The sequence below is a fragment of the Pollicipes pollicipes genome, unplaced genomic scaffold (assembly GCF_011947565.3).
Source record: "Pollicipes pollicipes isolate AB1234 unplaced genomic scaffold, Ppol_2.1 Scaffold_4740;HRSCAF=5597_pilon_pilon_pilon, whole genome shotgun sequence".
Lineage (NCBI taxonomy): Eukaryota > Metazoa > Arthropoda > Thecostraca > Pollicipedomorpha > Pollicipedidae > Pollicipes > Pollicipes pollicipes.
In genome coordinates, this window is record NW_023596545.1 from 2,218,142 (window position 1) to 2,244,232 (window position 26,091).

At 53.1% G+C, this 26,091-nt stretch overlaps 1 protein-coding gene across 1 annotated transcript in view; it reads left to right on the forward strand.

The window, feature by feature from the left end:
- The first annotated feature begins 12,399 nt into the window (after positions 1–12,399).
- The window catches only part of LOC119098867 (coiled-coil domain-containing protein AGAP005037), a 32,797-nt gene continuing 19,105 nt past the window's right edge, over positions 12,400–26,091 (forward strand). The window contains exons 1-7 of the mRNA XM_037221912.1: positions 12,400–12,452; positions 15,764–16,041; positions 16,619–16,750; positions 22,859–23,030; positions 23,625–23,823; positions 25,204–25,354; positions 25,534–25,654. Of these exons, the coding sequence (XP_037077807.1) occupies positions 16,030–16,041; positions 16,619–16,750; positions 22,859–23,030; positions 23,625–23,823; positions 25,204–25,354; positions 25,534–25,654 (787 nt within the window). The 5' untranslated portion in view covers positions 12,400–12,452; positions 15,764–16,029. The remainder of the gene's footprint in view (positions 12,453–15,763; positions 16,042–16,618; positions 16,751–22,858; positions 23,031–23,624; positions 23,824–25,203; positions 25,355–25,533; positions 25,655–26,091) is intronic.

Sequence of the window (26,091 nt, forward strand, 5' to 3'; positions counted from 1 at the left end):
GAATACTTGTCTCAAGGGTCGGTCATGGCCCTCATGGCATCCCTTTGGCCATATCCGCAGTAAAATTCAACATTTTCTCCTCCATGTCCTGAAAAAAGATGCTGAACTGAACAGGAAATAAGCCTCTCGCGTCACGCGTTGAAAACGCGATTATAAAGGAAACACGCATACGCATACGCACATGCACACCAATACACGCACGCACATGTACACGCACACACACAAACACGTACGTAAGCGCGCACGCGCGCACGCACACACACACACACACACACACACACACACACCACACACACACACACACACACACACACACACACACACCCACTATATATATATCTAATACATATAATAAGCATATATTACATGTCACTCTATATACATATTTATATATAATAATATATATATATAATATATAACTATTATATATATATATATTATATATATTATATTATATATATATATATATATATATGTAAACCCAAGCACGCACGTAGGGGCGTAGCTTTGCAAGTTGTAGTGAGGGTTATTCAGAAAGAAATGACAAAATTTATCCCCAGAAGACCAAAAAGGGCTCTCCCTGGTTTATATACACCTTTGTATCAAAAAGTTGGGGAAGACTGGTGTTCTAAAGTGAAAGGAAAACTTATCTTCTGCACACACCCAACGCCTTCGCGAACGAACGTTCCCATGCAACGAAACATAACCTACGGCTGTCAGCATGTGCCCATCATTGGTAATGCCATCTAGTAGCACCCAAACAAGGCAGACGATCGATGCCACAATATCTAGCTTTCCCGTTCGACCGACAGATGACAAAGTCTCGCAGTACAGTGCTGCCACCTATATCAAGGCGGCTCCTCCGGTCAGTTGCTCCGGGTATTGATTGGTGTAAAAGTGGGAAGGCGGTTGGGGGAGTGGTTGCCGGCGCTTGGTCTTGGTGAGTACTTGGCCCTGAGTGAAAGCTCGTGCTGTTCCGCATTGACAGCATGCGCGAACTCTTCCCTGTGGGTCTGTCGTCCCTCTGTGGTCCAAGCTCCAAGCCCACCCGCACGCGGAGAATGGGAGGCTTGCTCGAGCGATCAGTCGGTCGATTACTGCAGCTGTGTTCTACGGCTTTGACCGAGGCACACCCAGCGACATGCTGTCGGTAGGCTGGCTCGAGCCATCGCTTTAGTCTCCGCCACCAACCGGCGGCGCCGCCGCCGTCCGGCTTCGCCCGCAGTAGTCGGCCCGTTGCCGATCTGGAGCACGTGGGTGAGCCGGCCGGCAGCACGCCACAGCTTGCTCCCGACCCGCGCGTCCGTTCTCCCTATCCTCGGATTCCAGCAGGCCGTCTCACGGAGTCTGCGCTCCGAATATGTGGAGAATATGGCGCGGTTTCGCCGTCGTCTGAGTTTTCTGTGCGCTGTTGTACCGATCCGAGGCCCTTAAAGCCTCCTGGCAGGAAATGTTGGCAACCGCCTTTCTGGGCGATAATGTGCGTGGTGTTCAGTGCTAGCACTGTTCAAACGTGCGTTTTGGGGGCCAAGGATAGTGATGAAACGCATGCATTTAGGCCTGCTGAACTGCTGAAATTACCAGGTTACCGTCAAAGTAGTTTCAGTATCGAGGCAATGCCAGTCTGTGTCAGTTTCTGTGTCAATATTAGGGCCTGTGTCGGAGTCAGCGTCAATGCGTTAGGCAGGCCAGAATGTCTTGCTGCACCGTGGCACGGTGTCGCGCAACTTGTTGGCCAATAAGAGATCTGCACAGTAAATGTTGGGGAAAGTTTATTGCCACGTCAATTACCTCAAAACCATTGGGTAAAAATAGGGAATGAAGGTTTGCAAAACACTTTAACGCTTTACGAAACGGTCCGCCCTTCTCGGATGTGTGAGGGTCAGGTCAGGTCAGGGTACCATGGACTTCTATATTGAATGAGTGGCGGGTATGACAGTCGACACTCATCTCCATTTGTGAGATACGCCCCCACTGCTCCCCCTTCGGCAAGGATAGTGCCTACTGTGCCCACGCATAGCTAACAAATATAAAGCAGGTGACTTTCAAACTAAGTCACGGACTTTTCACGCGGTAGTCGCTTGGGTATTCCTCCGCTGTCGGCTTGAAAGCTGAAAGCTATATATATATATATATATATATATATATATATATATATATATATATATATATATATATATATATTTGTGGCGCCTCAGCTTCTCCGACAGAGCTCGCCTATTTGTATTCCGATTGAGCTTTCAACGGCAACTTCTGCGAGAGCCTGTGTTACACGACCCCGTAACTTCTCGTGACTGCCTTGCATCAGTCGCTTCTGCCTTGCATCAGCTGCCTGCATCCTCGTCAGCTGTGCCTGTTACAAATGACACTCTGAGTCGTCCCTAATGACCCGCGGGCTCGGCGCCGTCTTCACACGCCTGCGTGGCTCCCTCGCTGCGACGGACTGAGTACGCGCCGAAGATGAGCAGATCGCAGGGGCGGTGACAGATAAGCCGCTGTTAAGACTGAGTTGTGCTCCCGTAGAAGGAGAAGCTTTACACAATGTCGAGATCCCTGGAGCTCATTACTTTCTTCTTTTATTATGGGGCTTATTTAACGTTATGTAATGATGGCATGTTTGACGTGGTGCTGCACACTTGCCTTTACACATGCATGTGCTTTTGTTTTCTTACAAACGTCAGCCTCGCCAGTACTTCAGGTGTTCGCGTCGCTATTTCGATGCATACGCTACCTGACAAACAAGAACGCCTGCTGAAAAAAGCGCTCTTCACTAAAACTGCTCGTGGAATGCGCGAAATTGCTACACCTTCCGCCAAGAGTTAAGTGAGAACATCTCCATGAACTGTTTAGCGCTGGCATGTGAGTTACTGAGCAGCGCGACCGGAGCATGTGGCGTGACGTCACTGATCTCCCCGGCCCGGCGCTGCTGATTGGTTATTGACCGGCGGCGCGGCGGCGCGCTTCTCACGCCGTGGCAGCCGTCGAGAGCAGCTGCGATGCGACCCCGCGCCGCTTGGTCCCTCCGGCTGCGCGACAGCTGATCGACGCTCACACAGCATCTTTCTTGGCACCGTACGACAGCTGATCGACGCTCACACAGCATCTTTCTTGGCACCGTACGACAGCTGATCGACGCTCACACAGCATCCGTCTCGGCGCCGTACGACAGCTGACCGACGCTCACACAGCATCTGTCTCGGCGCCGTACGACAGCTGATCGACGCTCACACAGCATCTGTATTGGCGCCGTACGACAGCTGATCGACGCTCACACAGCATCTGTATTGGCGCCGTACGACAGCTGATCGACGCTCACACAGCATCTGTATTGGCGCCGTACGACAGCTGATCGACGCTCACACAGCATCTGTATTGGCGCCGTGCGATAGCTGATCGACGCTTACACAGCATCTGTCTCGGCGCCGTACGACAGCTGACCGGCGCTCACACAGCATCTGTATCGGCGCCGTACGACAGCTGATCGACGCTCACACAGCATCCGTCTAGGCGCCGTACGTCAGCTGACCGACGCTCACACAGCATCTGTCTCGGCGCCGTACGACAGCTGACCGACGCTCACACAGCATCTGTCTCGGCGCCGTACGACAGCTGACCGACGCTCACACAGCATCTGTCTCGACGCCGTACGACAGCTGATCGCTACTCACACAGTATCTGTCTCGGCCTGCGCCACTTGCACAGCTTACAACAAAATCTGGAGTCCGGAAGCCTCTCAGTCGTTATTCAAGTTCACTCGGCCGGAAAAACTCACCAACGTCTTTTAAATGCACAGTCAACAAGCATGCATACTTGTAAACACTGCACAGTTTATTGCAAGTCACCGCGTGTTACCGATTCACATCTGTATCGGTGAGCCAGCGAGCGGCAGAAGGAAAGTGAATTTATCTCTGGCGCTTGGTTCTTTTGTTAACTTGCCTTGTTTAACGATCGCACGAACGACCGATTTCGTGGTTTACACTGGGATCTCATGTGCTTACCTGCATGCGGGCTACGTTTCTGAGAGGTGGAGGAGTCTTCCCAACTCCGCGAGATTTGCCAATGGTTGTATGGTTCTTGCATGGAAAGGAGCGTCCTCAAAAGACCCGTGGCCCCAAACATGATCAGTGCCTATTGGATTTGTCTAGACCAATGTTTCTTGATGTTGTTCTTATATTGTTCTATAAAGGGATGGTATAGCAGGTATGACCAATACTTATTCGTTCTATTTGATCCACTGCTCAGTTGATCACGCGGGATCCCAACTACATGGAAGGCAAGGTCTCTACAAGTAAGGGGTGAGGTTCATCTGAACATTGTGTAAAGTAAGGGGTGAGGTTCATCTGAACATTGTGTAAAGTAAGGGGTGAGGTTCATCTGAACATTGTGTAAAGTAAGGGGTGAGGTTCATCTGAACATTGTGTAAAGTAAGGGGTGAGGTTCATCTGAACATTGTGTAAAGTAAGGGGTGAGGTTCATCTGAACATTGTGTAAAAATGGCATGCGTGGTGTCAGAAGATTGCAATATGTAAAGCACTCTGTAGCTAATGGGGTCTAGCGTGATATTTCATCATTAAGTTTGTACAGCCGAGATACATCTTGACGCAGTTGTTGACTTTTTAAGTAGTTGTGCTATAAAAAATCTGGCCATTGGTCTAGAATCAACATGTAACAATCAAACAGATTGCTACGAGCTTATTGAAAACTTTGAATGATATTCAAAACGGTACGAAAATTTTCTGACTACATATAAATATAAAAACACAACAAACAGTAACTGTAGCACCACGTGAGTAGCCGTCCGCACAGCATTTATGCTACTTATGTTTACACTAGCAATACTTCTGCACCTAAAGGATTTCCAATTCGCCTCGTCGGCAATCACAACAAACCGCAACATCATTTGCATGCAAGCGCAACAATTCGAGCCCACCCCCCGCTGTTCTGTCGCCCTAACTTGGCTCGTGTAACCACATGCCTTCTTTCAGCAAAACCCTCGCTCTATGCGATACCCTGCAAAAAGCCGTTTCCTGGTCGGGTCGCACGGTGGGACACATGACACCGACGCCGCCCTCCCTCCATCGCGGGCCCCCCGGCGCGGGCCCGACCGGCCGGCGGCGGCGGACGATCCAGACTCCACCGCCGATCGTTTATTTGTTCGCGGCTGTGTTTACATGTCCCACAAACAGAGGTCGACGGGGGCGCAAGGTGTGCGTGGTCCCGGGTCAGGTGTGTTGAAGGAGCCCTCATATCTCACCGCCGTCCAGGGGCCGGCGGCATCGACTCCGGCCCTCTCGACTCTCGACTCAAGGCGCTGTACAGATAACAAAAGGGGCCCTCAGCGTGCCCACCCCGGGGGCCCCCACTGTATGGCAGTGAAGCATGCAATGGGGGCATGGCCACTGCGGCATGCACTGTGTCGCGAACTCGCTGCATTCACTGCGATGACAAGCGGCAACCAAAGCTACTGCTTTGGGACCGGCAGCTATGTTTTGTGGCTGCATTTTTAACACCGCGCTTCATTAGTGTGTGCTTGGTTATGAATGTGTCATACCCATTCAGCTGGGAAAAGGAGGCTTCAATGAAGACCGCAGCACGTGTAGTTTAGCATCGCACGACATCCTTATTGAGGAAGCTATTAACATGGTCCAAGGTTGTTTCAGTCATCAAGAGCATTCGAAAGGACCAACAAAGAGTTACGTTAAGTGTTGTCCCTCCGTTGAGACAGAACTTCAGTTGTTCTGGTTTCACGAAAGCTGAAAGAGAGTGGTCCCTTTGTTAGATTTAGTAGCTTATGAAGACTCGCCCGCTCATTTGTTCCATCTCTGTAAAAGGCACAGATCGCGGACGTACTTCACACTGTCATGATCTCCACGGCGTTTATGCTCTATAAATCTTCTGCCGGGCGGAAACGTGAAGCTCCTGGACAGGCGTATTTCTTTCTCCCACGATTACATCAGTGATAGCATCTGCGGCAAGGGAGGTCCCAGACTGCCGCAACGTCCGCTATGGTGTCCTGAGCGCCGTTAATATCTCTCTCTCTCTCTCTCTCTTCTCTCTCTCTTCTCTCTCTCTCTCTATCTCTCTCTCTCTCTCTCTCTTCTCTATCTCTCTCTCTCTTATCTCCTCCTCTCTCTCTCTATCTCTCTCTCTCTCCTTCTCTTCTCTCTATCCTCCTCTCTCTCTCTCTTCTCTCTCTCTCTCTCTCTCTCTCTCTCACACATCCCTCTCTCTCTCTCTCTCTCTCTCTCTCTCTCTCTCTCTCTCTCTCTCTCTCCTCTCTCTCGCTCTCTCTCTCTCTCTCTCCTTCTCATCTCTCTCCTCTCTCTCTCTCTCGAATCTATCTTTCCCTCTCCTTCTATCGATCTCCTTTTCTCTCCTGACTCTCTCTTCATCTCTATCTTTTCACTTCTTTTTTCCTACTTTCTGACTTTCTCCTCCGTCGGTTTTCACCGTATGTGCTGGCTCGTTCTGTTTTGGCGTTCTATTTCGAATACCAAGCCTCTTCTTACAGAGGAAGGTTGCTTCGATGTTGGTAGTAAAATATAAAAAAGGGAAGTTGGGTGGCAAAAACATGGCCGTACGTTGCGGGACTATCTGACATCTCCTCCGTTCCAGTTTTAAGCCGCTGTCGACATATTTGTATTATCACTGGAAAATTTTGCTGTTAGTTGTTCCCCTACGTTGTAAATGAGTGGTCGGTTGTCATGCCAACGAAGGTTATTTTTGCACACATAGCTTTTTGAAGTCTTTTGTTATCATTTATGTGAAAGTTTATTCGTCGAATATCTGTCAGTCATGTCTGGCTGTTTTTATGTTTGAAACCAGCGTGATAGAGTTGGTGCGCGCTGTTACGGAGTTCTTGGGGTGAAATGGGCTGTCTTGGTAACTTAGTTGGTGGAGTGCCTGAGTTGCTATCTATGACATCGCAAGTGCCTACGCCGTACACAAGCGACTAACCTTTAAGCGGGAGGAACTGTCGTGACGCACTTGCCTCTGACGTCATAGGTTGTAACTTATAGGCGGCGTTTTGCAATGTGAAGCACGGCCCAGGTCATGTGTCTGGTGACGCCAAAGGACAGTGCAGATCGTGCCAAGCATCGCAGCGCGTTACGCTTTTGACAAAAACTTGCGTTTTTTACCTGAGATTTTCGATCGAATGTTTGGTCAGAGATCACGTAACAAACGTTGTTTATTGCGTTACTTTGTCAACAAAAAAACGTTCAATCACAACGTTTGGCGTACACTTTACAAAGAGATAAAGGACGGCCATCCTCTTAACATTTCGTGCGGTTGCCAAGCTGGCATTCTGTCGAGTGTCTTGATACGAAAACACGCTTACCCTATAGTAAGTCAAAACGCACGTTTGAAATGACGTCACACGTAAAATGTTGCCGAACAACTTTATTTCTACCCGCAACCAACAGTTGGTTGGAATGCAATGCTACCAAAATAGAATCATTGCTGATATAGCAGAAATCATTACTGAAATAGAGTGGCGAGACCTGCATGAACACAGCCGTAAATCACTATGATCAGTTGCAAAGACACATGCAACGCGAGCTAAGCACCCAACCAGAAAACAGGAACAGCACACCATGAGAGCGGGCTTTCTGTTATGTTGAAACTACGGTCATTACATCCGATATTTCGGGAAACTCCTATATCTGTGTGGAACTAGAACCTGACGTAGAGAGACCACACATGGGGCTTGCTGAGGTGGAGAGATCACACAAGGGACTTACCTGAGCTGGAGAGATCACACATGTGACTTACCTGAGCTGGAGAGATCACACATGGGACTTACATGAGCTGGAGAGATCACACATGGGAGTTACTGAGGTGAAGAGATCATACATGGGACTTACCCTACACAAATTTTCATTGTGCTTCTGTATCAAATACGGATAGGAAAATGCGCAGCCCAAAACTCTGACATCTAGACCCTGCCTGCTCTCGCGCCTGGTGTAACCTTCCCCTTGGCAATAGGGATCAACGACAGTGGTGACCCTCCCTCTGATGGTGGCGGGCACCCTCTGTGATTACCCTTCCCTGACGGTGGCGGGCACCCTCTGTGGTTACCCTTCCCTGACGGTGGCGGGCACCCTCCGTGGTGACCCTTCCCTGACGGTGGCGGGCATCCTCTGTGGTGACCCTCCCTCTGACGGTGGGCATCCTCTGTGGTGACCCTCCCTGACGGTGGCGGGCACCCTCTGTGGTGACCCTCCCTCTGACGGTGGCGGGCACCAGCCGCTGCCGCCGCAGCCTCGGCTATCGACCACCACCGGCTGCGGTAACTCAGGGCCGAGTTATCGGCCGCAGAGACGGCGCGGCGGGTCAGTCCGCCCGGTGGGCCCCGATAAGTACATGACTTGATCTGCTACGACCAGTGGCTCGCGGGGCCGCCGCGGGGCCGAAACTGGCCGAGTTCTTCAGAACCAAGTTAAAGGAAAGGCATCATGCAGCTTTGTCCCTGGTTCTGATTGCCTTTTTACGAGGTAGCTTAACTGATTCTGTCCTTTTGGGAAACAGCCTAGCCCCGCGCATTCAGCGACCCGGTTGCACTGGAGGCTTTTTCCATCCATGTTTTTCTAGTCATGAATGCAAAACAATCTTGTTTTCTTTGTTTTTATCACCTTTAAGCGAAGATAATTATTTCCCAACCACATGGTATGGCTGTTATAGTAAATTAATCATCCATATGCAGCGCGCATATTTATGCTTTTTAAGATAAGCGGAAGATGTTCTTGGGCAAATTGGTGTGACAAGTCACGCTCTTTGCCTAAACAAGTTATCCATTTTGGATTGGGATATCGATTTCAGAATTCATTAGGGTGTTGGGAATATAACCCCTCGCGTAAAACTATGCTGTCATATCTCAGCATGTCGAGGGCGCGCTAAAAGCACGTATTATTTTATGACTAGCGACTTTTATTCTCCGTTTCTATCATTTTGTTTTTTTAGATTTAGCCCATAACATTTTGCACGGATAGATTTCTGGGATCATAGCCCCCTTAAGCAATGGTTACTGTCTGACCGCCAGTCCCTGCCATCCGATCGTGAAATCCAGATTAACCGCGAAATTTGGCGGCGAAATTTTAACATGCTCGCTCGGCTCGGAGTGTCCCGTCTCTGACGTCATCTGACGTGAAGCGTAACCGCTACCACATACCGCAGGCCATCCCAGACGAGGGCAAACCGCGAGAGCTCACAGCGACTGGAACACCAGCAGGTGCTCTATCCAGCTGAACTATCGGGACGAACAAGTCGGACTCACGTGTTCGACGGACATACTCGCCTGTGGTGATTTGTTTTTATAGTTACGGTTGGGCAGATTTTCTTTTATGGTTACTTTTCCCGTGTATTGTCATACGATCGAAGTACGCGAGATGAGATGGAATGCCTCATAACTAGCTATGTATAGCATTTTGAGAAAATGTAAGTATGTGGCAAATAACGAAGCAGAGTTTCAGCTGTGGTAGTGGCCCATTTTTCGCGATTGCTGTGACTGTCCCCTGTCTCCGCCTGATAGCATGTCCATTCACCACCACGGGCGAGTTTATTTGTCGAATACGTGGGTCCCACTGGTCTGTTCCGATAGGTCAGTTGGATAGAGCGCCTGCTGGCGTTAGAGTCGCTTTGAGTACTTGCTATTTGCCCCAAGTCGGGTACTACCTAATCCGAGATCATGTGTAGAGGACTTTGCAATGATCAAAGAGCATCACGCTTGGAATCTTAGCTGAATAGGTTTATGTAACGTTTTGTGTGCGACTCTCCCACGAACTGGATGGACAGGAAAAGATTGTCCTTGCCTTCGCAGCATGCCCGCGAAAAAACCTATTACATGACAAATATGCTATGTCGTGGGCATAGATATACCTCATCCTGCTGGTAGTATTATATATATACATATATATATATATATATATATATATATATATATATATATATATATATGCGTTCGATTATTTTTGCGATATATTTTTGCTGGTGCACAGGCGGTTAACTAAAACAGCATTTTGTGCTTTAGATAGGTTTCAACAAGTTATCCTAAGCATAAAACATACAGAAGCACAAAATGTAAAAGATGCCACAGCACAAAATATAGTTATCTTTAACGGTCTATATATATATATATATATATATACATATATATATATATATATATATAGAGAGAGAGAGAGAGAGAGAGAGAGAGAGAGAGAGAGAGATATATATATATATATATATATATATATATATATATATATATATATATATATATATATATATATACATATATATATAGACATAGACATCAACAATATGTTTTCGCTGTGAAAGCACGTGCAATATTTTGAAATGATTTCATTTTGTTGTAATGCCCGACATGCAGAAGCGATGTGGAATACACTTTATTAGCCACGTTTTTTCCCCAGGGGATCCAAAATCATGTTCTCCGATCATGGTGTGTAAGGCTTGTAGAACCTTTGGAAGATGCCTTTTAATAAGCACTTTCCTTTGGACGGCCGGAATAGTGCGATTAATGCCGGAAACTAACCACGTAATTCAGAAGCCGTGCAAGCATGGTTTCTTACTTTATGCTTCTTGAGCCAACGAGCTCAAATACATTCGGGCGTGGTTATCCTCGTACCATTAATATTTGGGAGCGTTCGTCCATTTATGGTTCATGGAGGTCACGCATGGTGTGAAACATTCCTTGAGTCATTTTGGCATGAGAAGTACCCAACGCAGAATTAGCCCCAAGTCGGGTACTACCTAATCCGAGATCATGTGTAGATGACTTTGCAATGATCAAAGAGAATCACGCTTGGAATCTTAGCTGAATAGGTTTGTGTAACGTTTTGTGTGCATTTTTGTTGAGCATCCGGGAGTTTGAGTCCAGCCGAGTCGAAGTCGGGTTTGGCTTCGGACTTCCCAACTTGAAAAATAAAGGACTTGGATTCGGACCAAGGACTTGGAAGAACTGCACCACCCGATGGATCTCGTATCCTGGCTTAGGTGGGTCAAGCTTGCCTCTGCTGACCTTGTTGGATTTGGCACGGTTTTGGCCACGTTTGGGTGTGTTAGGCTGAGTGAAATGACCTCGACAGAGATTTTTTGGTTAAAAGATTTGACTCAAAGCTTTTCGATTGGAGGGATTTCTGTGCTTAGAGCTCATGCAAAGCGGTGCTTGTTGTGTGAGCCCTGATCCGCACCATCCGATCGCTCAATTCCGGGTCAACAGCAGATTTTTGCGGTAGAGTTTTAGCGTGCCATTATGCGCGGAACGGTCTGTTCTGCCCTCTGACGTCACTTGGCATTTATCACAGCCGCTGCCACCGGCTGCAGGTCATACATATCAAGGACAAATAGCGAGCGCCCAAAGCGGTTCGAGCACACCCCACCACGGGCGGGCGGATCAGAAGGCAAGCATCCTAACCAACTGAGCTATCAAGGCGGGTATAAAGCTGCGTATGAGTACGCGTAGTCTGCTAAAACTTCATGACGGCTATCAACACGTGCTCATACTTTGATAACCATCATAATTCAAACGTCGATACGGCAACACCTTAATTAAAGCTGTGGTAAGACTAGAGTAGGGTCAGGATGATTTCGGTGTAATTTGAAGCCATATTCTTACTTGCATCCCAAACCTTCTCTACGCGTGAAAAGTTGACATAGAACTATACTTTTGATATATAGTCCCGTTTTATAATGATACTGATAGGACTCGGCTTCGGGATCCTGAGATAGACTTATATTTCAACTTGGACTAAATCTATGAGCCTTCACCGGACCCAGATTCATGAGCGTATGATATTGCAATCTGACTCACGCAGTGCGTCACGAGCAGACATGACCTCAGCCTGAACACATGACCTGCGTGACCTGGAGTCGGGCTTGACCCCGCTCCAGATTGTGAGCGTCCGAGCATTGCAGTTGGTACAGCGCGTGCTATAAAATCCCCACATCTACGGCCAAGGAAAGACCCGCTTGCGGTTTGCACCTCTGCCGTCTGTGGAACCGCAGAGTATATTTCCCAGTATGTCTGACGTCATCCCATTCAGCTCTCCTGGCCACATTTCTGGCATGCACGACCGCCGGTAAAGCTGCAGCATTTAGGGGCACTGGAGTCCGGCGCCCGCCGTCGGGACGTATCCGGCCCGACCGGCGTTCGATGCCGCCACTCTGGCGCCGCAGTCCCGACGTCCTCTGCTCGGGGGATCGATGGAAGGAGGCGCGCCGTGAGGGGGATGCAGCCGTCGCCTTAGTCATGCCGCCCCCGTCCCCGTCCCCGTCCCCCCCCCGCCCCGCCGCCGGGCGAACCGGGTCCGACGGCCGGCGGATTTGGAGGCGGTCCAGCGGCGCGGTCGCCGCCGCCGCCGCCGCCGCCGGGCTTCGACTCCAGTGCTGCAGGATGTTTGTGCTGGACGGGGCACGCCAGGCCAAGCTCTGCGTCAATGGATCCATCTGTGAGTCCCCCGCCCTCCTTCCCGCCACCCAGCGGCGGCGCCGATTGGTTGTGAGTGGCTGCGATTGGCGCGCGGAAATGTGAAAGAAAGTGCTATTTGGGCGGCGAATAAATGGGCGCTGGTGCTGGTGCCGCGGACGCGGATCGGACGTCGGAAATGGTGCCGCGCGTCGGGAGCGCGCTTACGGCACCAGCGCCGGCTCGGAGCGTGCTCTTTTGACGCTGCACAGACCAGGGTAGAGATTTTCGGTGTCACGCCGGGTTTGTATTGGGCTGACATCGGGTAGTCCACACGCGAGCGGCACATTTGCTTGTGGATGTTCAAGTGAATGTCCAGGTTGCGTTTGGCTGAGCCGTTGATATCCATGCTCTCAACGCCATAAGTCAAGCACCTGGAGCTGCCGTTGTGCTTTAAGAGGGGTTTCCTTTCGTTTTGTAAATTATCGGAAGCATGTCGTGTGCAGCAATTATACCTAGTTCAATTGTACGCTTTTGTCTGCCTAATTAATATTTCAGTCAATGCAATGCGCGACCCGAAGTGAGGACGCCTGTCTAAAGGGACTTTTTTACCGTTAGCCATACCACTACAGCCAATGGTTTGCCTTCGTGGTAGACTGTTCCGCGGGGCACGTATGTGTTACGGCACAGCTCGCGTGTGGGTAGCTTAATACCTTTTGGAGTTGGCCATCCTCGTTCCAGGGCCCAGACTCATCAGCTGTCGTATCCGGGGCGTAGGGGAGGCGGGGAACGGGATCCTCCCCTTTTTTAGATCTGCATTTTTCTATGTAGGAAACCCCTTTAAGAAAATCCTGGTTGTGTCCGTGGTCGTATTCAACGCATAGCCGCTACCGTTCTCGCCAGTTATGCTGGAAATGTAATGCGATAATAGAACATGATATAGGTCTAGTGAAATTTAAGTTCCAAAAGAACGTTGACGGCTTGGTTTCCTAACGTGGCAGACGCGTGTGCCTCTTTCAGAGATGACAGACCCACACACTGGCGCCATCCATCAGCACTTACTAGGTGAATTATGCTGACGCCTTAGTTAATACTTGATAAATGAGGCAGATGAACTTGTTTTCACGCGCACGAGAGCTGGCGCTCACGATAGCATAGGCCCTGAGCAGTGTTATTGGTTTGCTACTTTTATTTTGCAGTAGCGAATGATGAAGTGGTTTGGTCGCTTCCAGGTACTCTCCCCTTGATAACGATTTGGGTACTTCGATCGAAGCCCTCCGACGCGAACGAAAGTGTGGTGCCAGGCTCTGTGTTCCGATCCGCAGTCAGAACTGCAGCCCCTGCAAGCTGCACTTTATTAAAAAAGGCAAAGGCCGTAACCTTTTTTCCTTTTTCTGTTCATACAATTTATGTTTATACGTCAGGACTACTAATTTGAAGATATTTTTCTTGCCTCGGCATTTTCTGGCGTATTTGGCACATTGGACTGCCTTGCGGAGGTCCGACCCCTCCAGTGGCCACAGGTCAGATGAAAAATCAATGCTTTCGAAAAATGTCTCAGTCACATGTCCTTGGCAAGCTGTCTATAATATGTGGCTAAATGGGACAAAAATGAACCATTCACAGCATTTGCTATATCCGAGACACATTTGCTTGTACTCCTACAAAACTGGTACCGGCTGAGGTCAGGAAATATCCCAAAATGTTTACCTAAATTATCTGAGTCGCTCCAGACGTCTGATTACCTTGACACCCCCACACCTTATGACATATATGGGAATGATAGCTGCCTATAAAATATGTGGTCTGTCTTCACATATTTACTGGGTATGTGTGCATTGATGTCCATGCTTGGTCGAGAGATGAAATATAGCTTTATCGTGAATGTGAAACGCGTTTACGTCTTATATGGGTATGTTCATTTAAGCAATTCACAAAATGCTCCTTTTGCGTGCAGCATCTAGCGTCTAGAGCTTGTCGGTCGCTCACTAATATGTGTAGTTTTAATTAGCCTATCGCAAGTCCACAGCTTTCAGCACTGGCACGCTGCGGTCCGAAATGATCCCGCTTGACATGACCTCGCCGAAATGGTCCCGCTTGGCATGACCTCGCCGAAATGGTCCCGCTTGGCATGACCTCGCCGAAATGGTCCCGCTTGGCATGATCTCGCCGAAATGGTCCCATTTCCGCATCACACGCTTTTGGCGTTTGATTGTGTGGTGTATTAGGTGATCCAAATGATCTTGGCTGTGAGTTAAGTGACCTAGGGTTTACCTTGACCTACCGCAAGCTCTTGACACCACCTGCGTGTCAATTAGACTAGTCGCCAGTATAGCACCCACAACTATACAAAAACAGTTTAGGATACAATGTTGTCACAAGTGTCTTACTTTTGTGAGGCAAACGCGACGCCATCAGGCTAATCCGACCTTTTGAATAAACCATCCCAGCCTCGCACATACAAAACCTTTTAACCAGATACGGCCCAAAAATACGCATGCGAACGTGGAACAGGCTTATTAATTAAACGCGTTGACATTCCACCAGTTTTATGACAGCTTTGACGTGACCTAGGAAGACCAGAACTTCAAAGTGTTTCATAAGGTGTCTTGAACATAACTTGACAGATCATAGAGCTGTTAGATTCCTATCTTATTGCCTGGAATCATGGCAAAAACTCAACGGGATGCGTGCGTTTAAACGCCACTCACTCTGTCAATGGCAGGTCGATGACCTCACTCTGCTTAGTGCTTGATGAGCGTCTTAAAGTAACACAGACATCCAACATTCAACGTGCTCTTTCGGTCCGTTGAACGGGGAGTGCTGAAACATTTGGAATACTCAAAAGGGCGAAAGCAACTGCTTTGTTTCTGCAACTGCTTCACACAGCTGACGACTCATGTACTCGGTACCCATCTCTGCAAAGCCTCCCACCGCACCTTTACGCATGGCAGCCCATCACTCAACTCCACGGGTCTGACTGGGACCCTATCCCCACCCACGTCATCACATCTATCGCCAAGACCTCAGGTGGGTGGCCCGCGGTGCGTCCCCCTCCTTTCCCTGCCGCGCCTCCACTCGACCGTAATATGTGATTTCCCTCGGGGAGCCGGCAGCCGACCTGTGAGCGCTTCGTCAATCGCGCGGTGACGTCATGCGCGCGATGACGTCACGGGGAGGCGTCTCGGTCGACCCACCCGCGCCGGGACGGCCGACTTGTCAACTGGCGACCGCAGCGGTCCGCTGGGATCGTCCGGCCGCGCCATCGCACTGCGCAGCAGACAGCTGCCCGCCCCAGGCGCCTCTGCCAGCGTCGGTGGCAGCAATGACGTCATCCGGGCGCTTCCGTTGCAGACGACGCGGTGCTGCCGGAAGCCGTCGGAATCCGTGCCGTGGGCGGCGGGCTCCATCTCGAGGGCGGCGAGCACCATCCCCCGCCCGACGGCTTCGTCCCCGCGGGCCGAGGATTCCGTGCGGCGGGCGGTGGCTTCGACCCCGCGTTCGCCGGAGGTCGCCCCGCCGGCGGCGGCCGCGGCCCAGCGCCGCCCCGTGCCGGACACCCTCTGGTGCGCAGACACACCTTCTCCGGTGGCAGCGCCGCCCCGCGCCCTCCGGATGCCATGGACCCGGACGTGAGTGCTCGGGCTCGTGCCGCTGCTCCAGCGCCACTTGCGCGTCGCTAGTAGTTGTATACACCTGTGGCTTCGCCCCACGGTCGGCGGCCGAGGGGCTGTAAAGTTACGCCGGGGAACGTGGTGCCTGAGTTATGACAGTGGTGCTTGTACTCACCAATATTTCAGGGGTGGTTGCGGCGTTTGCATGTCTTTGGTTGATGACGGCCATTGTCATCAGAGGCGACGTCATGTCATGCGTGGTTGTACAGTTCAGGGTCGTTCGTTTGAAATAGCCGGCACTAGTCTGCTCACCAGCGTGTCTCTGTGTCTCTATGGCCTTATGTGGTTCACGTAGTGCTTGACCGTAGCCTGCGGTCCCGCGGGGGCTCCTGAAGTGACCAGTGAGCCGTTACGACCGCCACCAACGCACGGGCTGCGCGTTCTGAGGCCACATGGGGTCAACTCCCTGCTTCGGCTCCGATGCCAAGACCCGAACCACTGATGCGGTCCGGGCCTACCCGACCGGCCAGCGGTGTTGTCGCCGTCCGCCGGGCCTCTAACAGCGGCGTGCCCCTCCGCCGACGGGCGCCTGCAGAGCAACAAAAGCTCCTCGGACTCGGAGCGGCCGTCGGCGGGCTCGAGGCTGCCCCCGCACGGCTGCCCGCCCCGCCAGGACCGGCGCGCCTGCCCGACCCTGCCCGGCAGGACGAACAGCAGCCGACATCAGGTGAGGGGCGACGGCCGCCGGCGAGAGGGCAGCACCGCAGCGACGGTGTCGGGTCAGCACCAGCATTGCTACACGCTTGGCTGATCTAACAGCGAAAGGGATCGGATCAGGACCAGTATGCACTGCGGACAGGTCAGGACCAACAGTGACATCTGTCAACTTGTTTCCGACAGCGACAGACACCAGGTCAGAGCCAACAGGGTCACACGTCAGATAAGTCCCCGTCGGTAAGGGACAGCCTCTGCAATCATCACTGGTCTGTTCCACAAAGTGGCGCTACAGGCGTGCGCCGCTTCTATTTGCACTAAGGAACCATACGGACTGGGAACTGCTCAGTGGCATCCCCTTTCACGACAGCCGCTTACGGCAGGGATTCAATTTGATACCGAATCTGCAATGGGCGGAAATTGGATAAGCAATTGTGGCACTTACCGTTTGTCGCGAGGCCTATCAAGCTAGCCAGTAAACTTCACTGCGTCATCATGTGCCAATTCGACATTTTACGTCCCAGATTTGGTTCAATGGAACCAAGCTCTAAAACACTGCAAACTTAAATGACGAGCAGATGGATGATGAGAAGCCAAAAAAAAAAACTCTCCGAAATACAAAGTTATGACCATTTTGATGGCCCTGGTAACAAAGCACAGGTTTCAATCCTGCGTGTCCTATTTTCGGTGGATTTCAGATTTACTACCGTATTATTTCCCGATCTAACATGTCAGCATGAAACAGGCTTATGTGTGATGCTTTTTTAATTTAATTAATTTCCTCTCCAACTGACAGGGTGAATCCGTATCCAAACGCGATGCAAGGGTAGTGTCACGTTATGGAACGGGTTTTGCATTTATATTTTCTGCCTGTTATTATTTGCCAGGCTTGTAGCTTTTGCAGAATACGCAGGCCGGTTTTGCGATGTATTGAATGGCTCAAATTTCAGACATTATAAAACAGATTGAGCAGAGTCATTAAGCAACATCATTAGCAAACATTAATAACAAGCTTGTTAATATTGGAATACCATAATATAGATAATACACTCGAAAGAGCAGCGCGAGCGAGTAAACAGCGCAAACCTAGCTGAACGCTCAAAATATTTCAGTTTCTTTCAACATCGAGCATTTCCAGTCCACCATGGATGTTGTCCGGCCCCTGATATGTTATGGTTTGCTAAAACGAAACTTGAATCTGAAACTGCCGCTCCTTTTTTGTCTGGACCTCCATAACACCAACAGATCGAACCTCTTTTCTGGAGCCGTCACCAGATGACAGCACCGAGCCAGACGGCGCGGGCGAGCCGGAGATATAAATTGCGTCCAGCTGTTTCTTGCAAACTTCTCGACCACCGTGCTTTATATGACGGAGAACGGCGCGCGCCATCCAGTCCAGGGCGGGCTCAGGCTGGTGAGCGGCGGAGAAAACGCGGCTGGGCGGCGGGGCTCATGCAAGGATCCTATCAAAGATATTTCCGTTTTGTTGCGTTCAATCTGGCTGGAGGGCCGCGGCAGGCACGGTTAACGTGGCTGGTGAATTTGTGGTCAGCCCCGTCAGGGTGTGATGGGTTTGGGTTGGACGCCCGACCCCGCCGCCCGCGGCTATTCAGGGCGCTGGCGCAACGTGCCAAGCTCAGAGTAACCACGCAGAAATTCCTGGTATAACCACGTCAACTTGAGGCTATATCAGGTATGCAACTTTTTACGACCCTCATGCAGCACTGTGGCACCAGGTCTGTCAACTGTGAACTGTGACCTGGCATTTTGCAACATGTTGCGACACACCACCGTGCGCGAAATCCTCACCGTTACGCTACCACGATTTTGCACTACTGTGTGTCCTATAAGAGCACATGTTGCACTACATGTCTCACGCCCGGTGGGCAGCGCCTCCTACAAAGCTAGTTCTAAAGCATCAAACGGCCGTGCACTTCGCAGGCTCAGGTCACTGATACGAACGGCCGTGCACTTAGCAGGCTCGGGTCACTGATACGAACGGCCGTGCACTTCGCAGGCTCAGGTCGCCGATAGTTCGTGGCTAGCATTCGCTTGCCAAACAACGCCCATATTCGTTCGGTGTGTAGGCGGGACTGGCCGAGGCAGCCAAGTCCAGCCGCGTTTGCATCTCCTGGGTTATTCGTGGCCAGATTTCGTCACTCGTGCCTTTCTCGTTGCCACGCGGGCAGCGGCTGAGTCATCACTCCGGCCCCAGGCCGGCATTCCCTTACTGCATCCTGGCCATGTTGCTCTTGGCGGGTGGTGTCGGCCCATGTCCATCGCCTGATGAGGCCATTACTCAATCGATCCGCACACGGGGGAACGGGGCGGCAGCACATGTCTCGTGCTGGTGACATCACGGCGCCGGTCACGAGGCGCGGAAATAGCCTCAGGGGCTGAGCAGCATTATGCAGGTGTCTTTCAACATCACTGGCATGCACTTGATGTGACGTTGCTACGTAAGTTGCTACAGTTAATACGTGTTATGTGGATCTCGGCTTGAGTGGTGCCACCGCGCCTTTAGTGCCACCACCATGCATTTATGGCATGGTCCCTGATGAACAGTCGATGGTTACGGTTGGGCTCTACCACTACCTTTTCATCTGGCGAACGCTAACACACTTCAAGATGAGTCACTTATGAACTCCATCGAGTTGCATGACCTTGTTTTCCTGCACACTTAATGCATCGCTACCGTGTTATGTTTCACCCTTTTGTGGTAATTGCAACCATTTTCCTTTTTTGCACGGATTAAGTAATCCAAACCTTTTGATTGGATACATTTATGAGATCGGAGCTCACACTAAGCGCGACTGTTGCGCGACTTGTGACCTCACACTTGTGACCTCACACTTGTGACCACACACTTGTTGCGCGACTTCTGACCTCCACGATCGGATCAAGGATTCCAGGTCAACGGCAGCGCTTTGCGGCGGAAGTGTGACGTGCCGTAGAGCCCGCCATGGCCCGTCCTGTCCCAAGACGTCACCTGACCTTAAGCGCGGCCTAGATAGCGTTTAAAGCGACTCATGTCCAGTCCGTCACTGGTGGGGGTGAGTCGGGCGACAGGTGCTCCAACGAACTGGGCTATAAGGAGTGACACATACTAAAGTGGATGCATCAGGTCCCCCACCACTCCCCCCCCCCCCCCACCCCACCAATGTGTAAGTTCCTTATCAGGCAACCTTTGGCAGACGATGCGCAACGCCTTTGCACCGTTATCAGCCCGCCAGTGGAATACTGACGGCTTTGTGGCCTCTTAAGTGGGAGCCCCAAGCCACATCATCAGACGCGCACAAAGTCTGTCAGGGCAGGGAGGCAGACACTGGCTTTCAGATCCGACCAAATCCTAGCGCCAGCCAGAGGTCGGGACGTGGTGAGTTCGGAGCAACACGATCAGCAGGTGCAGCTTCATCAGACACTATCAGTCTCGGCACCCCTCACGGCCCGCCCTGCCGCCGCCTGTCGCCACGGCCGCGCGTCACACCCCGTCGATAGCGTCTGCCGGCTAGTGAGTGTGTCACCGCCAGCTGGTGAGGCGCTCGAGCCACGCCCCGTCCGGCGCCGGGCGCAGGCACCTGTCACCGCCGTCGGAGCAGGGCGGTGCCGGCCGTGCCGGTGTTCGTCTGGAGGGCTGGGAGGGGTGCCCTGGCGCTCAGCGGGCTCGGTGGACTCGGCGGAGCCCAGCGGAGCCCGGTGGAGCCCGGTGAAGCGCGGCGGAGCGTGGTGGAGCCCGGCGGAGCCTGGCGGAGCCCGTTGGAGTCCGGCGGAGTCCGGCGGAGCCCAGTGGAGCCGGCGGAGCCCGGCGGAGCCCGGCGGAGCCCGGCGGAGCCCGGCGGAGCCCAGTGGAGCCCGGCGGAGCCCGGTGGAGCGCGGCGGAGCCCGTTGGAGTCCGGCGGAGCCCGACAGAGCCCAGTGGAGCCCGGCGGAGCCCAGTGGAGCCCGGCGGAGCCCGGCGGAGCCCGGCGGAGCCCGGCGGAGCCTGGCGGAGCCCGTTGGAGTCCGGTGGGGTGGCTAGGAGTGTTTGTGCAGTGCTGAGGAGCGAGTGTCTCGAGTAATCTGGGCGGAGCGGGCGTGAAAACGCGGGGAGTGACGTGAGCTGGCGTGACGTGGACAAGGTTATGAACACGAATAGCTGCTCTTGATTTATCCGTGCGAAGAGCCGGTCGAAGACGTCCAAGGCGCGCCCCTAGTTGAAGTGCTCGCTGACGTCAGCGCAGGTTTTCGGCGACATCAGTGGAGGTCCTCGGCGCGCCTCGGAGGTGTCAGGCAGTCGAGCCCCTGCCGGCATTCCTGCTGCCACCTGCGTCGCTCCCATGCCGTGATCGGACGGCCCCGCGATGGTGGTGCAGGGCCTGTTGCGGGTGGCGCCACGCGACTACTGCCGCCTCTTTGCGCTCGGCTCTCCGGACGACCCGCGCGCCCCCAGCCGCTCCCGGGTGCTCTCCGACGTCCTGCTGGCGGACCTCGCGGACCGCGGTCCGGACCGCGGTCCTCCCACTGGGGCGCGGAGCTTGGGGCCGCTGAAGCGATCCGACAGCGCCCCGAGACTGGTCATCGACTCGGTTCGCTGCTTACGGTCGGGGCCGCATGGCGACTCTCCCGCCTCGCGGGTGGACTCTTCCTGCTCTTCCCACGCCTCGCGGATGGACTCGTCCTGCCCCTCCTCCCCCGCGGCGCAGGTGGACTCATCCTGCTCTTCCGGCGGGGTCGGTGTCTCGGGTCGCGTGGTCACTGACCAGTTCGGCTTCGCCGCCGGCGTGGACACCGACCTGGAAGACGACGTGTTCGCGGACTCGCCGGCGAAGGGCGCTGGCGGGGGCAGGACGGCTGACGCGGCCCGCGACGGCCTGTGGCATGTCAAGCTGCTCCCCAGGTCACGGGGGCGGCCGGCGGGGCGGCGACCCTTCCCGAATTGGTGTCTCCCCCCGCGCTGCCCCTCAGACGGGGCTCGGATGCCGCGCTCGCTGTCGGCGGACGGAGCGGACGGGAGGAGACAGGTTCGCTGGTGTCTGCTCTTGAGCCGGCCGGAATGCGGCTCGGATCGAAACTCACCTACCTGTCTCGGTTGCTCAGAACGAGCACACTCTGACCGACACGTGATGAAACGTCGATAACTGATCGCGTGGAGTTCTGGTGCAAATCTACAAATCAGTCATAAGTCTTGTTGATCACATTTGTCTTGATTTTTAGCAAGTGAAGCAGATACCTATCAAACATGAGCATCAGAATTATTCTGAATGATCTTGCAGTTTGCAATGCATTGTGTATCATCCGTTTTATTTGAGTGTCGTCGAACTACGCATCTAACGTTCCATTTATAGCCGCGTATTGACCAGCGATAGGTGCGGATGGCCACAAACCGTTCCTTACACCTCCACTCCTGTCAAAGCTTCCAAAAAAAAACTATTTTGGTTGCTCAGCCGCCATTGTCGCACTGCACCACCCTGCCATTCACAGCAGCCACTGATGACCTGCTGACACCCCCGAGATCGTCCAGTCCACAGCAGTAGGTGAGAGCCTGCTGCTCACTCCTCTGTCCTCCCTCCCATAGCAGCAGACGAAAGCCTGCTCTTCACTCCACCGTCCTCCCGCCCACAGCAGTAGATGAGAGTCTGCTCCTCACTCCACCGTCCTCCCGCCCACAGCAGTAGGTGAGAGCCTGCTCCTCACTCCATCGTCCTCCCGCCCACAGCAGTAGACGAGAGCCTGCTCCTCACTCCACCGTCCTCCCGCCCACAGCAGTAGACGAGAGTCTGCTCCTCACTCCACCGTCCTCCCCCCCCCCACAGCAGTAGGTGAGAGCCTGCTCCTCACTCCACCGTCCTCCCGCCCACAGCAGTAGACGAGAGCCTGCTCCTCACTCCACCGTCCTCCAGTCCACAGCAGTAGACGAGAGCCTGCTCCTCACTCCCCGTCCTCCAGTCCACAGCAGTAGACGAGAGACTGCTCCTCACTCCACCGTCCTCCAGTCCACAGCAGTAGACGAGAGACTGCTCCTCACTCCACCGTCCTCCAGTCCACAGCAGGTAGACGAGAGCCTGCTCGTCACTCCACCGTCCTCTAGTCCACAGCAGTAGACGAGAGCCTGCTCCTCACTCCACTGTCCTCCCGCCCACAGCAGCAGATGAGGAACTACTCGTCGCTGCCGCCGTCGTCCACCATGTTCGACGATGACCCGGGCATCATGTCCGAGGCGGAGACGTCGTCCACGGGCTTCCGACGCGGCGCTAAGGTGCGCTCCTCTCTGCCAGTCGTCCGCACGCCCTCCAAGACCATGGAGCGGCCGCTGGGTAAGGCAGCAGCACCATCGGACACCACCTGGACGCCATCGGATACCATCGAACGCCACCTGACGCCACCGGGTGCCACGGCACCCGTCCGTTGAGCTGTTGGAGTGGTGGTGATGGTGATTTGGGGCTACAGGGAGCTGTTACTGCCTGGGGTTATATATGGTCGATAGACAAATGGTGTGGTGTGGCAGGACACCACTGGGGGCCGTATCGCGTCCACCTTCAGCCACGGCAGGGTGGCAGAGTGCACCAACCCGCCACCAAACCCGCTTGTGAATTAGTGGAGGAAAACAAAGTTAGCTAGTCAAAGTTCAGGACTGAAATATGTTGTTGATCTTCCCTTGCTACCCACTGAGTATCGTTTTTGTTAGAGCAGGCCGACTGTTTGAGCAGACAGGTAAACATCACCAGCTGGGATGTCAGGTTAGTAAATAGACTGGGCGTCGCTTATCACATATCGGCCTTTGCCAGAGTTACACCTACCGAGGAAACCACTGACGTGGCGCGAGGCGCGCGTGCGGTGTCGAAAGCTCTTTGAACTTGCGCGCTCGCCGCCCTCACCGGCCGGTGCTCTGAGCGTGCGCCCGTCGCCAGGCGTGGTGTTCCTGCAGTACGGCAGCGAGACCAAGCGGGCGCTGCTGCCGAACGAGGTGACGTCGCTTTACACGGTCAAGGCGCTGTTCGTGCGCAGCTTCCCGCGCCAGCTGAACATGGAGTACCTGGACTCGTCGGCCTGCAAAATCTACATCCTCGACTCCAGTCGCGACATGTTCTACGACATGGAGGACTTGAGGTGGGTGAGCCGGGAGCGGGGGATGTCGCCTGGGACGAGAGAAGAGGAACAAATGTCAGGGAATGGAAAGACCAGAGACGCTCACCCAATATTTATGTTATTCTACAAGTAGCAAGACCGCATGCCTTTCAAGCAGTAAGACTAGTGCCTCAGAGAATCCACCTAGTCTGGATCGTCGGCGCCAGCTACACAGCGGTGGTGGCGCCTGTACGTCGGCTCCGCCCACAACCTGTGGTTATTAGGGTTACGGCTCAGTTCCAGCCGTTATCCGTGGTCTGCCCTGGCAGCTGGTGCAACCTGTCCTGTCTAGCTCGGCGCACTCAGCTTAGGCGGGGTCCAGTGGGCCTGTGTGAAGACTTTAGGTAATGTCTATTGGTGGACATCGGCAGAAATGGCCAAAATTTGATGATACTTTACACTTGCCTTATTTAGGCAAATCAGGCAAGTCAAGCTCCACGATCAATTATTGCCTGTCCATTATTGCTGGTTCTCACTATTTGCCATGTTTATTTTCTCGTCGGACAGAGGGCAGCAGCTGTTCGGAGGCATGTTTTTACATCCGTTGGCGGACATATTAGCGGGCACTCAGGCGCATTAGTGGTGCACTGCTCGCGTCCTGTAGCCCTGACGTCTGCTGCACCGGTAACATGTGCTTTTTTCCGCAGTTTGCCATCCAATTTACATACCACACAGCGCACACATAAACGCCATTATATTAATAGTATTACACGCCCGACACAAGAAAGAGTGCACATGTTTTTTGGCCTTTGATGCTGAAGCAGACCGCTTATCCCGCGTCTGGCAGGTACTCGTGCTGCATTCATAACATGACCAAGCTGGCTGTGAGCCGCGCTCGAGGCGCATGTTCTAGCTCCGCCCTCCCAACCGCCCTCGGTCGTGGCCCTCTGCCACGGAAGCGTCCCTCTGCATCCCGGAACCCGACCCCGACTGTGGCCTGACTCGGACCCCGATCCTGCCCCAACCCGATATTGACCCTGCCCGGACCCCGATATTGACCCTGCCCCGACCCCGATATTGACCCTGCCCCGACCCCCAGATTGACCCTGCCCCCCCCCCGAGATCGACCCGGCCCCGACCCCGATATTGACCCTGCCCGGACCCCGATATTGACCCTGCCCGGACCCCGATATTGGCCTGACCCTGCCTCGATTCCGATACTGAACCTGCCCGGACCCCGACCCTGCCCCGACCCCGATACTGACCCTGCCCGGACCCCGACCTTGTCCTGACCCGAACCCCGACCCGGCCCCGACCCCGATACTGACTCTGCCCGGACCCCGACCCCGACTCTGTCTTGACCCAGATCGTGGCCTTGTCCTGACAGCTCCCCCCCCCCCCCCCCCCACCTCTGCACCACAGGGATGTGAGGGACCGGTCGGTGCTCCGGATTTTTGAGACGGGCGCCACCCACCCGCCGCCTGTGAATGGCACCTCATGGGAAGACAACAGCTACTTCAGCGAGCCGGAGTTCGACGGAGACTACCAAAGCCAACACGTACATAAAGCCAAGGTTAGCTTTGTTCGGCTACGAATGTGCGATCTGGGCTGCGGCACGCAGCATTGGCACCATATCCAGCTGGCGGCGTGTTGTCAGATTCGTGGCGTAGTGAAGTTGCGTCGCATATACTTTGTTTGCGTTTGTCTGGCTGTTTCGGGACTGGCCGCCGACCGCTGTCCACCTGTTTCTAGGGCAAGAGCAGAGGGTATGAGATGATGAACTCGTTTCCTCCCGGAGGCCGACCGGTGGGGACGTACCCCCCGCGAGTCGCCCCTGAGTCCGCCTCTACCAGGCCGCACCGACCGGGCGCAGGTGAGTGCCACTCCGGCCACTGCTTCATGCTTCTCCGGGTCACTCCGGCCCATGCTTCCGATGTAGGCAACAGGGAAAGAGGGGAGGAGCATACCAATGTCATATCATCGAGCTCGCATTCGCATCGTTCCTTTTTCTCTCGCTTGTTCACTATGAAGTTTTTCAACGCAGCCATACCGTAATTAATTTCCAGATAGCTTCTCGAACTTTGCATCTCAGCGTCTTTGTAAATTACCCTCGCGCGAAGATTTGCAGAATGGCGTTTGCTTGTATTTACTGGACGGAAATTGCATCCCTGCAATTTTGCTTCAACACATGCTCGTCGTTTTTCCGACCAACTATTTCAGGCTCACAACACTTCATCCGAATTACATCATTTGCGTAATAATCAATGAAGTTTCTTGTGCATTTTTTTAAAATAAGAATGACGATCCTCA